Source organism: Uloborus diversus, chromosome 7 (assembly GCF_026930045.1).
Source record: "Uloborus diversus isolate 005 chromosome 7, Udiv.v.3.1, whole genome shotgun sequence".
Lineage (NCBI taxonomy): Eukaryota > Metazoa > Arthropoda > Arachnida > Araneae > Uloboridae > Uloborus > Uloborus diversus.
Window position 1 is genome coordinate 57,037,076 of NC_072737.1, and position 13,494 is coordinate 57,050,569.

Below are 13,494 nucleotides of genomic sequence, written 5' to 3' on the forward strand. Positions count from 1 at the left end.
AAAATTGCTATCTTGGAACTGCTTTTCCATTATAGTTTTACTGCTATACAACAAAAAATTCATCCTTTTAACTTCTTGAAATTACATTTAACACCCCTTAAAAATCAATGGCTTGATTGTTTAGTAATAAAATGTTATAAATTAAAGTAAATTACTTTTCCCCCTCCCCTCATATATGCACCTCTTGTATTCAATGGATTTAGGTATTTTTTTAATGACAATTGGAAAACATGATTTGCATGGAAATTTTTTTTGTCCAGATTCTCCCCCCCCCCCAGCTTAAATGACATAACTCGCAACTTTTCCTCAACTCAATGGGGTTCTAAAATTTTAATTCCTAAAAATTTTCTGTTTGTGTCACTTATACTTATTAATGCTTAAGATTCACATTATGAAAATTAATTCCAGTAAATGAATTTTCTATTCTTTTTGTTTTCTTTCTTTGAAAAAACATAATAAAATCAAATAATAGATTTGAATATCTTGTGAGGAATAAATACATAATTGTTGAAAAGAGATAAAAGCTTCTTGTTAGTTAGGTCTGCTAAAGATAACAAGTCCTGCTCACACTTGTTTAGAAAACAAGTAATGGTGCCTTCTTTCTCTACACGCCTCCGATGGGGTACATTTTATCCTACCCTATCAGAATTGCACTAACAGCACAGAGTAGTTGCTGACTCTTCTGGATAAAAGATAGAATTCTCTAAAAGTGCTTTTCTAAAATTTTGAGAAAAGGTCAATATGAAGGAATGAATTGAACTAGAATAGCAATTGGATGTTGACTTATGGGGGTTCTAGCAAAATGTGTGTCAAGTTAGAAACGTTTTCGACCATTGAAGTTAGCATTAGGCCAACCCTACGAAAAATAAATGTTGAGTCACCTGGATTATCAGTGTGTCCAGTTACTGAAGTTTCACTGTATTTAAACTGGAATATATATAAGGTTTATAAATCATTTCTACAAAATAAAAAGTGGTTTAAAAGAACATACTGCCCTTGATAAAACTAATGCAGCAGTTGAAAGAGGAATCAAGAAAAAGAAAGGGTCTTTTAAATAAAAAGTAGTCAACAACCTCACAGTCATAATATAAGCAACTAACTTAATGTAAACCATACAGCTTGCTGATCAGCTGTCATATAATACCAGCTATTCCTTTTTGGGAGCTAGTAAAGCAACCGTAAAGTTAGGGAGGTGACAGGCAAATATATTAAAAAGAAAACAAAACATCTAAAAAAAAATTACTAGTGAAGTGTAAAATAAAAATACCTGTCATTTGTACAAATGCCAGGTTATTAAGATCCATTTATGATCATAGAAACACTTAAGATAACAAAACACACTTTTAGGGTCAAATGAGATTGTTGCAAAGCCTTAATTGTAAATATTTTGGCCAATGATAACCATTTTAAACTCATACCCAATAAATTGCTATGTTAAACCAAAACTTTTCTGGGTTATTCCATTAGATCAGAGATAAACAAATCCAAGTTTCAGTTTGATATTGCATTAGATTATGAAACAAGTTAAAAGCTCTGAGCTGGTATTTATAGGATTTTTAATACTTTGCATAAATTGCCTGATTATAAATCAGAATTATATGAAAAGTTTTAATTTCTATGTTGCCCTAAGTTTAACAATAATTTTTAGTATGCATAAACTGTTGTAGGAAAATTTCGAATTTCACGATATCTTATTTCTATTATTTATTATTAATTAATTATTTTCAATTCAAAGAAACCTTGAGTATTTAAATGTTTAAATTTAAGTTCAAACACCAATGTATTTCAATATTTAAATTTTCTTTAATGCGAATATTAACTTAGTTTGTAATATTGCGATCAACTTTTTTTCATTTATCAAAACAGGGGGCCGGGGGGGGGGGGGGGAGAATCCCTCAAAGTCCCCTAAAGATTTTCATTTTATATGTTAGCACACATGTTAATGATCATTAAAAAATATGTATAAAGTATTTTAATTTAGACCCTCTTGCCAAAATTTTTAAATTTTGACTATCATTTTTTTATTGAAAAAATCTTAAATTTTTCAGTTGATTAATTTTTTTTAGTTGCTGAATATAAATTTAGAATTTTGACATATTTTTTTCTGAAATACTTGAAACCTTAATATATAATATAAAAATTTTCAAAATTTTTTTATCTTTAGTTATTGAGAAATAATTTTTTTTGCAAACAGCTGCTGTTCATTCTCAGAGAACTGTAAATGACAACTAACACAAAATCGCAAAACTTTGAAGGATCAAAAAATAAAAACTATTTTTAATAGAGAAGAAATACTTTAGGAGGGGTTACTTAGGACTATGAAAAGTAGAAGTATACAAATTTTCATTGAAATCTGAGATGGTGGGTGTTGGGGTGTGGTTGAACTGACATGGAATGACCCAACTACCTATCATCTACGTCTGCCATGTTTGCTTCTTATGATTTAATTTGACATTTCTATGGATCTTTTTATTGTTTTTTGATACCTTTATTTCACGGATTATTTTTCATTTTAGGGGCCAATGTCCTCTTAGCGACTTTTTTGTGTTGGCACCAAGAAGAGTCGCTAAGAATCTGATAAATGACAATTTTATTTCGTCAAGTGCACATGTCGTATTTGCTAAGAAGGATATATCCATCTTAGCAAGTCATTTTTTTTTTTTTTGTGCCAACAGTGATAGGGTCAGACGGGGCAATTATGGGTCAAAATTTCATAACATCTTAATATTTTCTTAAGTATAAAAGATGAAATGATATAATTTGGCATGGAGTAAGCTTACACAATTTAAAAATTATTCAAATAATCTCTTTACCTAAAATTACATTATTATTTATTTTATTTTTAAATTAAATGAGTGACCAGAAATTATCCAGATCCGGGCAATTATGGGTCACATATGGGGTAAATATGGGTCACCCCCCTTTTTTTTTATATAATCCATGTCAAAAGTAATTACTATTCTAAATTATCATTTCTTAGCCTACAAAGGGAATTTTTAATGACAAAAAGTTTTATGTTTAAGAAATAACACATTGTAATTGAAATAATTTGATGTTGCTCTTACTAGTTGACTACAATTGGCTATTGCTCTTTGCTCTAAGCCCACGATTCAGTGAAGAAATTTCTTTAATCTTTGTATGCTACCTTCATCATTCATGATTCTATCAACTGCAAGGAATTTTCTTTTTAATTTCAATTTACTAGACTGAAAAAATGCACTTATTTCAAATTATTTATAGAAATTTCTCACTCGAACAAAGTAAAATTTCTGACACCTTGTTCCTTAAAATTCATTTCCACTTTTTCTTTGCCCAAATTTTAAGTTACTTCCCCATTGTATAATATGTCGCTATCATCATACAAAACAAAGTATATCTGATTTTCAAGTATAGAATGAATTTCGGTTATAGCACCATCTTTTAACATTTTTTAAACAGGATTGTTTTTGCAAATTGTGTTATTACAAATTCTTCCCTCTTTTTGTCATTGTAAACAATTCCAAAATATGGTCATTTTGCATTTCATGACTGCCTATATCAGCTTGTTGAAGGTTGATTTTTTTTTTTGCAAGCAGGGTTTTTTGCATTGACTGCATTTGTGAATTTGATTTCTCTTGCAGTTACAAGGTAGACAAGCGGGTTTGATTTGCTATAACTTGAATTTGTCTCCTTATTTGGTACTTTTGTATTACTTTGTTGCTTATTTTTGTTCTTGATGTGCGCCATAATTGCATGCTGACATAGTTTATCTTCAAAGCTGAAATTGATTTACTAGCCAAAAGGGCATGATACTTCAGCTGCAATTGAAGAAGATAGATTATTTAATGTTGCACTTGGAACATTAAAATTTTATTTAAGAGAGAGTTCGGCATAGAAAAGGATAAGTTGAAGTTGATACTGATATTATTTACATAGAAATAAATAAGAAAAACATCTAAAATATCAGAAAATATACTGACCCAGAATTACCCCACTAAACTGGGGTATAAACCAGTCAACTTTTATGCTAACTAAAAAAAAAAGAAAGAAAAATGTATGTTGCTATGAAAAGCTTAGACCATTTACTATTGAAAAACATCACCAACAAAATTCTTCCTTCTACAGTGTTTCACCGACACGATTCCTGGAAAAATCATGATTTTCCGAGGCAATCTTTTTTGAAGATGTTTTTATAGAAGTGTGAAAACTCTTTTTTCTCTCTTATTTACTTCACTGTTGCATTGTTTTTGACCTGGTTATAGGAACATTGAATGTATAAGGATGACTTAGCATAATTTAGCTTTTTAGCGAAAACATTTTTTAACAGTAAAAAAGTTGGTGACCATTATTTACCATGGAAAGAGAGTGACCCACAATTCCCCCCATGTGACCCTATCTCATATTATACCAACTGAACATTCGGAGCCATATTTTAAAATAAAATAACTGCACGTTATGAAACAACATACAGTTGACTCTCTGTTTAACGACTTTCAAGATACCACAAAAAATCGTCCTTAAATAGAATGCTTCTAAAACTAGTGGAGCATCCGGGACCGAGAAAAGTCAGCTTTAAATACAGAACCAACTGTACAACCTCATCACAAATATTTGCTTCCAGATGCTTTATGTTTAGTTTGCAGATTATTTCAATAGTACTTTTCATTTTATGCGATGGTTTTTGAATTATTTTGCATTTTAATTTTTTAATTAATTCCAGAAACAACCCAATTATATTTATATAATTATTTATGCTGAAGAATCCATTCGCTGCAACCTTGTGTTATATTCAATATCATTTTCTTTCTTGCCCTTAATATGCTGTTTGTTCTGATGCTTTGCACATGTAATTAATTCTTCATTTTTCCAATTTTTAGTTGGTATAAATATGCAGGAAGGAATAACTCCCAGCTTCTTCCTGTATATCATGATCCTCGAAAATCCCAGCTAAGTGGATCGTTGGTTATCCGCCAAGTGAGTTTAGATGATGGTGGTAAATATGTTTGTCTCATTAGCAATAGTGCTGGAGAAGAACGTACGGAGATGCTACTTATAATAACTGGTAAGCTGACCTCAATGTGTAGCAAAATGTTATCTTAGGTTTGTAACTGATTTTTTTTTTTTTTTTTAGCAACTTATTTAGTGAAGTCTATAAAATTTTGCATGCAAAAGTAACCTAATAAACCTCAATTCCTTGTAGGAACTTTAAATTACCAAAGGAAAAAATTTTTAGCATGGCAGCAAAAGTTTAAAATAAAAATTTAAAAAAGAACTTTAATTCAAAAAGAAATAAAATGTAAAAAAATGTTTTTTAATTCTAAAAAATTGATTTGCAATAAAAAGCATGAAATAAAATAAGTTTATGATTTCTTTATTACAACACTTAAAAACTGCAGTTAATCTTAATACCTACACATTTAGATAAATTTTAAAGCAGCCGATAAAATTTAAATTAAAAATTTGACAGAGAAGTCAGGGGCTTTGAACAAATAGCTTTTACTATAACACTTATATTCCTACTTTTTATTATTAAAAAATTGAAATTAACTTGTGGTGTAACTTTTTGAAATTTAGAACATATTTACTTGTTAGCTACCTTATTTGAAAAAAATGTATTGGCTTTTGTTTTAATATACAGTAGATGTCATTTAATGTGATCATGGTTAATGTTATTAGAATCACGAAGTCCCAGCACAATTGTATATTAGCACAGGATAAAAAATGTCGGATATTGTAATCAATGTCTTCTATTGTTAACACTTTTTCATAAACTTTAAATACCCCCCCCCCCTTTTTTTTTTTTTTTTTTTTTTTGTTCCTTAATCAACAGAAATACAAAGACAAACCCTGACAAAACTAACTTTATGTATGGCATTTTGTGTGTTTTAATAGCAATGCAATCTTTTTCTAGGAATAAAAAATAGGAAATTCATTCTTGGTTACCACAGACTCCCCTTAAATTGCTTTTTATTCGCACATGTAAAGAAGTGAACTTTCCCCTCCTTTCAGTAAAAAACAAATCAGTTTGAGTTTCATGAATGCTCTTTTTTCATTCAAAAGTGTTTTTTAAAGATGCACCAAAAAACAACTTTAGATACCAATTTGGTTTGTGAGATAGGAGCACAATAGTATCACTTTAACCAAATAATTTATTACATAAAAAGTGATTTTATTATTTAACAATGTTTGAAGAAAAAAAATATATATATGTGGCAGTCGGAAGACTGACCGACAGAAGCTGTGCTTTTACTTATTGTTAGTGAATTGATTGAATAGCATAAGGTTATAATTTTCAATGCATATTGTGATAACAAATCAAATTAAGTTGATTCAATGCACCTTCGATCATTGGAACACTTTCTTATATCAGGGTTTTTTTTTTTTTTTTTTTGGTTTTTTATTTCTTTTTCAGTTGACCCCGGCCACCACAACGTAATTAAAAGAAGATAGCTTCAAAAAGTATAATGAGTGCCAAATTGTAAATGTATTGTAATTCTTTTTAGGTTTTAATGCAGATGCTTTGAAAAAGGTTTTTGAGACTATTTCACTAGAAACATTTATAATGTAACTTTTTTGTTTTAGTTATTCTGAAACTCAGGTGATTAAATCCTTCAAGTTGCCTCAATTTACTTTTAATAAAACAAAATCTGTCTGTTTTTCCAAATGCAGTTTTCAAAATGATGTTCCTGAAACTTTTTACAATTCATGATTATCTTTTATTTCTTAGCTCATCTTACTGCCCATATCCAGCCCCAACAACAAACGATAGATGTTGGGCGGCCTGCAAAATTTAATTGTTCTTTTTCTGGTCATCCTGTGAATGGTATTTCTTGGATCAAAGATGGCAACCCTTTATTTGAAGATGGTATTAGAATTAAACTGTCATCAAGAGTGCTTTTAACTATTGACTCTGTACAAAGAGAAGACAGTGGAATGTATCAATGTTTTGTTTTCAATGATGTTGAGTCTGCTCAGGGAACTGCTCAGCTTTTGTTAGGAGGTAACTTGTTAAATTTTTTTGCAATTACTTAAATTGTTCTCATTTAATCAATTAAAACATTTTTTCATTCATTAAAAAATATAAATCATTTGATCATTTGCAATTAAGTTTTTTGTGGAAAACTTTCCGAAGTCAAAAAAGCCATATTTTAAGTCTGATACAAAATGTAAAATTTCACTGGGCCTTGCCAAAAAAGATTAAATGTCATATTTAACTTTCTTAACAGCTGTTAAATTGTTAAAATCATTTGCAGGGTTGCCAACTGCTCCGCAAAAGTAGCGAAACTCTTCAGCTCCATAAAGAAGGCATTTTTCTCCTCATTTCATGCATCTGTTATGCCACTCTACCGCTTAGACATTAATGACTTTTTAGACTTTTTTCCACCATTGTTATATTTAATTTCTTTGCTGAGGACTGTCATTCCCATTCAAAAATGTTTATCCAGTTCTATCCAAGTTAGTTCAAGCCAACACCATTCGAGTTAATCAAAGCCAGCACCATTTGCCAAATTTAGTCTTGATGCTTAGCCATGCTTAACAAAGATCCTGAAGATTTCAATACAATTAAATTTATTTTAATTATATTATACTATTTTATTATGACATATATGTAAATATGGAAAGTTAGAGTGCTTTTACTCAAAGCATGACATAGTGTTACTGGCTGTTTTATTATTTTGAAAATAATAATTTTTATTGTTAGTTCTTAAAATGATCATCAAAGTTTAAAAACAATTTGATAATAATTTTTTTTAAGTTTTTTTACTGCTTTTTATGCGAAATACTGAGTTGCTCCGCAAAATATCAATGGACCAGCCTTATTTCTAGGCGGCCCTGCCAGCCCCAACAAAAACGAGACAATCCAAAAAGTTATTCTATGTGATGCTGTTTATTGAACTAACCTTATTTTGTTTTGAAGCAAATACATTTTTCTTCCTAATTCCATATTTTATTTTTACAGATGCGGCACCAGTTTTTCATTATGTGTTTACAGAAGAAACATTGCAGCCGGGACCATTTATATCTTTAAAATGTGTGGCATCTGGAAATCCGTTGCCGCAAATCACGTGGACGTTGGACGGTTCTCTATTACCGGAGGACCAGCGGTTTCGCGTTGGTGACTATATTACAATGCAAGGTCGCGTTGTGAGTTATGTAAATATCACTTCAGTGCGCGTTGAAGATGGTGGAGAGTATGAGTGTCATGCAAGGAGTACGGTTGGAATAGTGAGTCATGCAGCTCGACTTAATGTTTATGGATTGCCCTACATCCGTCCAATGAAGGACGTGTCGGCGGTCGCAGGAGAGAGCCTTATGCTTCGCTGCCACGTAGCTGGATACCCCATTGACACAATCACATGGTCGCGAGGTAAGTTGGATATGTCTGTTATATGCGGCAATGAAAAGTAAAGGGATGTAAGTGCCAAAATTTAAAATTTCATGAAAACCTGTACGGATTTTAGGAGAAATTCTCTGTTTTTGGGTGAGAGATAGAACTAGTATCCCTGGCAGGTGCTGCTATGCAGGATTTAGAAAAAAAAATCTAGTGAACTTCAAATGTATTTTTCTCAAACCTTTAAAAAGTCCACTTTTATTCCTGTGTTTTTCACTGCCACATATCAAAATCAATTATGCTTCTGATATCGTTTTCAGTATATTGCATGACTTATAGAATTGAACTGTGATATCATTTTTATGCTCACATTGTAGCCATGCAGAAAAAAAAAGGATGTATATCTTATAACTTACCTTTTGCATTGAATTTAGGAGCATCAACATTTTTCGTCTACTGTTGCTTTTAGCACAAATACGACAGAACCCCACTTATCCAAAATCGTGGTTAAATCAAACCAATTTCATTCTTTTTGAATTATAGCTAAAAGGATTACCCAAAGCAATTTAGATGTACTGAAATATAAAAATAAAACAAATATCATCATACATAATGTGCAAATTGAAAAAAAATAATATAGCTATTCAAGATTTACCCTTTGTTGAAATATCTTTGTACTGACGTTTTTACAATAACAAACTTTTGGGATAAAAAAAATTTGTCGGATTTATCCAACTGGGTGATGTTGATCCTGACAGGGAAACAGTATTTAACCAGCATCTCACAAACACAGTGTCTGTATCTGTTGATTTTATATTTTCACTCTGTTCTGCATGTTGCAATGCAACATTTATAATACATTTGCAGCTCCAGAATGGGAAACAAGAACATTCTCTGGTTCACCAGTTACTCCTTGATCAGTGGCTTATTCTGGATCCAAAATTTTTTTATAATCTGTATGTAACTGATTGGCTTCAGTATGACTAGACACCACTTCAGTTAGTGTGTACAAGTGATTCTTCATAGCAAGTGATACATTTCATAAATTCAAATGAACAAGAGAAATCATTGTCATTCTACTGCTAAATCAATGAAGTGAAGATTAGTTTCAGCTTGTTTTAGCACACATCTGTTTCTTTTCTATTTTCATTTTTTGTTATCCAAAGAAGTTCTAATCCCAATCGAGGTCATAGCCAATGGAAGATCATTGGGATCATTGCTATCCTTTCAAAATATTTGTTTTGAAAATTTAATTAGAAAATGGTGGAAGTTTTTATTGATGAGTTTGCAAAGTTTCAATGGATGATCTAATCTTAAGTGATGAGAGATTGAAGTTTCCAGAATCCGTAACTTGTTATTCAACTCATGGGTCAGGATTTCGTCCACCCTCCAGCAGTGTCGCAGAGAAGAGGAGAGAACAGAAATATTTTGAATGCGTTTAAGAGTTTAGCCATCCACCATGCATTATAAAACAGCACCTAACAACCCAACACCCTCAAATGAATTTTCTCAGTTGGGCTCATAAATGCAGCATTAACTAGATATACAACAAGAACCCATTCCATGAGCAACCGAGCCCTTCTAGTAGATGGGCAAGCGTCTGAATAGTGCATGCACCCCAAAAGCTTTTGCATTGACCTGATAGGAGGCAAACAGAATTGCAAAGTCTTAAGCTATGCTTTTGCCCATTTACTTCAAGTTTTGCAGGTACAATGGCGGGCAGTGGCTGTCACTACGGATTTGTGCATCTAGTTACACTACATCTATAGTTGAGCTACCTTAAATAGAAAATAACAACTCAATTAGCTCTTTGTAATCAGCTGTAATGATTGTAGATTTATCTATAGATTTTTAAAAAAGATTACAGTTGGACTTTAAACTTGTTAGTGTCTCCTTTCAGTTACATGCCCTAAAAGTGCTTTTGCTTAAATCTGTGTCTCATGGAATGACTGTTTTTGAAAACCCATTGCTCAAAATGTACACAAGTAGGACTGCAATCTATGTTGTTTGCTGTGGACTACTAAATGATGAATTACATCAAAGATATTGCCAGGTCTAACCGGTTTTTGAAAAATTCCTATTGTTTCAACTAATATTTACGTATTGTAAAATCAGCATAACTGAGAAAAATGTTCTTTTAAATCTAAAATTCAAAAGTTGTGAGAAATCATGAAAAAACATAAAAAGGAAAGGTGTTTGGGCACCATCTTCCATTAATGGTAGAATGCTGAAATTTTATAGAGTAATCTTATGCTATAAATGCTTTTAAAAAAATAGGGTTAGTCTTGGTCTTTAGCAAAAAAAAATTTTTGTTTGGACCACCCTAATGTTTAATATCAAGTGTAAATTGTTTCAATTGCATGGTGAATAAAAGGACAAACAATTTTTATTTAAATGAAGAATAAATTAATAAATTAGTAGCAACAGGTTACGTTAAAGGGATCTTCATATCTTCAAAGAGAAAATTAAGCCCCCAATATGTTTAGACCCATATTTACGTCATTGATGCCCATAGGCACATGTTGCTTCTTACTGCAAGTTTGCATGATTGATGTCAACATAAACATTGTTACTGTTTAAGAGAACATGAACTTAAAAAGGAAACAGTTCAAACTGTTACCTGTGTTGTTCATTTATTTATTCATTTAAATCTAATTTAATTTTCAGCTGACTCTTAAAAAATATAGACTTTATTTAAGTGCTAAAATTGTGATTTAAAAAATTATTTTTACAATGAACTCTTGTTTGATTGACAACAATCAGTTGAGCTTCTAAAAGTCAACTTAGCAATCTAATTAACTTCTATTGCATTATAATCAACTCTAAAGGGTTTTTTGAGTACAGTTGACATTAAATTCATATTTGTAATCCAATCTATATTTTTTGAGCTTGCTCAGTGTTTTTTATTGAATTGCCCTTTGGCAAGTATAAAAAACAGAGATTTAAAAGTGGGACTGATTTTGTTCCAAGCTCATCTTCACTAACCACACTTGGCAAGTTCATTGGTTCTAAGAAACTAATGATCTACTAATGGCTTACATTTCAGTAGTCATTTCCTATATAATTAATTGATGGAGCTGTCTCAAATGTTTGTAATATCCAGATGTAGCTTAGTCGTTATTATCTTTCATGTCTTTTTAACCAACTTCAAAAAAGGAGGTTATGTATTCGACTGCAGCTTTTTATGTATGTTATCTGATTAATCAAAGACCCTTGGATGGGTTTGAAAAATTCTTTTTTTGTTTGAAAGGGTATACTTTCCAGATGGTCCCACGTTAATTTTGTCTGGATCTGATGGAGTCTGGAGAGATTTTGTCTTGGAGAAATCTAAGAAACTTTAAATGTCATATGTAAGTGTGTGTTGTGGCTACTTAGATCAACTTACATCAACTAAGAGATACATCACACATCAACGTAATTGACAAGCCACTGAATCCTGAATTAAACACTAATTTAACTAAATGCAAAATTAGCATTGAAAATCAAAACTTTTTAGTTACGTTTGATAGTAGTTTATAGGAGGCCTCGACTTCAAAAGGTTATTAAAAATTAAGAGATTGTATATAATTAGTTATATATTAAAATAATTTGTCTTATAGTAATTAAAATCAGTTTGTATTTTATGATTGCGTGTTTAGGTTAGTTGATTTTTGTACCGGAATTGTAAAATAAATTTTACATGTTTGGGTAGAAAATCGCATGTAAGTATGACTAACTATTTTTTACTTTTAAGTTAGTCCTTTTTTTATTCAAAAACAATTTTATCAAAAAAAGTGGCTAAATGGATGCCTGGATTAAGTGAAATCCAGTTTAATAGGATCCAAATTTATGAGGGTTTACTGTATTCAGGAGTGTCCATTTCCGCCCCCTCCCCCTAAAAACTTTAATGGCACAGTCGACGCCCTGGTGGGTACTCAGCTGTATTGTCAATTTTCTCTCATATATTTCAATGTTTTGTGCAATTCAACAAGCAAGAGGTTGAAGTATTCTAACAGACTATATAAGGTAGAAATCAGGTTCAGTGTACCCTCTTATATTTTGTTGACTGCTTTATTAGTCGCTGAAGTAATTCACATTTATACTGATGCAGGAAATGTTATCATTTTATATTTAAAATGTTATTTCTTGATAAATTTAAATTTTGCTGAAGAATTTTTTATAAAATGATTGTATTAATCATATTTTTAAATATCATATTAACTAAGTTTAATTATTGATGGATTCTTCGAAGTCTGTTGCAAGACTCCTTCAGAAACAAATAAATTTGTGTTTCCCATTTCAGTATTTGTGAGTAACTTCAACCAAGTATTCAACTGTGAAAAAAATACTGTATTTATAACATGTGAGGTATCAATCCCTTATACATGCAATAAAAGTTGCTCATATGAGCCGTTGAGAGCAAAAAGTGGTGCAAGTCAATATTTTTTTTGTGTTTGCATCATTGGAGTTTAGTTTTATCCTCATCAGGGCCGATCCTAGGGTGTCGGCCGCCCATGTGCAAAGACCTAATGTGCCGCCCCTCAAGAGTAATTTGCATATTTTGACTAATCTTTAACGTCTATATAAATCTTTCTTTAAATTTCTATGCCAAGTTCGAATTAAAAAAAGGGGAGGGGGACAGAAGAATGATCTTATAAAAAGGAAGAAATTTTTATAGTCAGAAACTCCTTAGGTACAATTTATATCTTTGAAGAAAGTAATAGATACCAAAATTTACTACTCGTAAAAACGCATTTTATAGTAAGATAAATAAATACCTTTGCGCTGTTGTAAAGTAACGAAAAGTAACAACGTATAAAAAGCACAAATTCGCAGATTACCATCTGCGAATTAGTGCTTTTTATTCGTTGTTACTTTTCGCATTTTATAGTCTTTTTTCGGTGACATCAGAAAAGGGACGGAGGAAGGGGAAGCGTGGTGGGAGGTGTCAGGGGTTCAGGGGAGGAGGATTGCTCCAAGAAAATTATCGAAATTGGCGTATGAAAAATATTTTTAGTTAATCTTTTATTTGTGTTTGGTTGCAAGGACAAAAGAGTCAAGTATATTCAAGGTGCATGGAGAAATTTTCGAAATTGACGTCAAATATAGCAATTTTAGGAACTTTTTCGAGACTTTAGGTGAAAGTAATGTTGCAGTTCTTTCCTAAAATTCTTTCAAAATTGAAATCAATTTGAAGCTATTTT

The 13,494-nt window shown here is 31.2% G+C and overlaps 1 protein-coding gene across 1 annotated transcript in view; it reads left to right on the forward strand.

Annotated features, from left to right (window-relative positions):
- Positions 1 to 13,494, forward strand: part of LOC129226213 (cell adhesion molecule Dscam2-like) — a 174,337-nt gene that overhangs the window by 93,649 nt on the left and 67,194 nt on the right. The window contains 3 exon segments of the mRNA XM_054860812.1: positions 4,857 to 5,041; positions 6,707 to 6,979; positions 7,940 to 8,347. Of these exon segments, the coding sequence (XP_054716787.1) occupies positions 4,857 to 5,041; positions 6,707 to 6,979; positions 7,940 to 8,347 (866 nt within the window).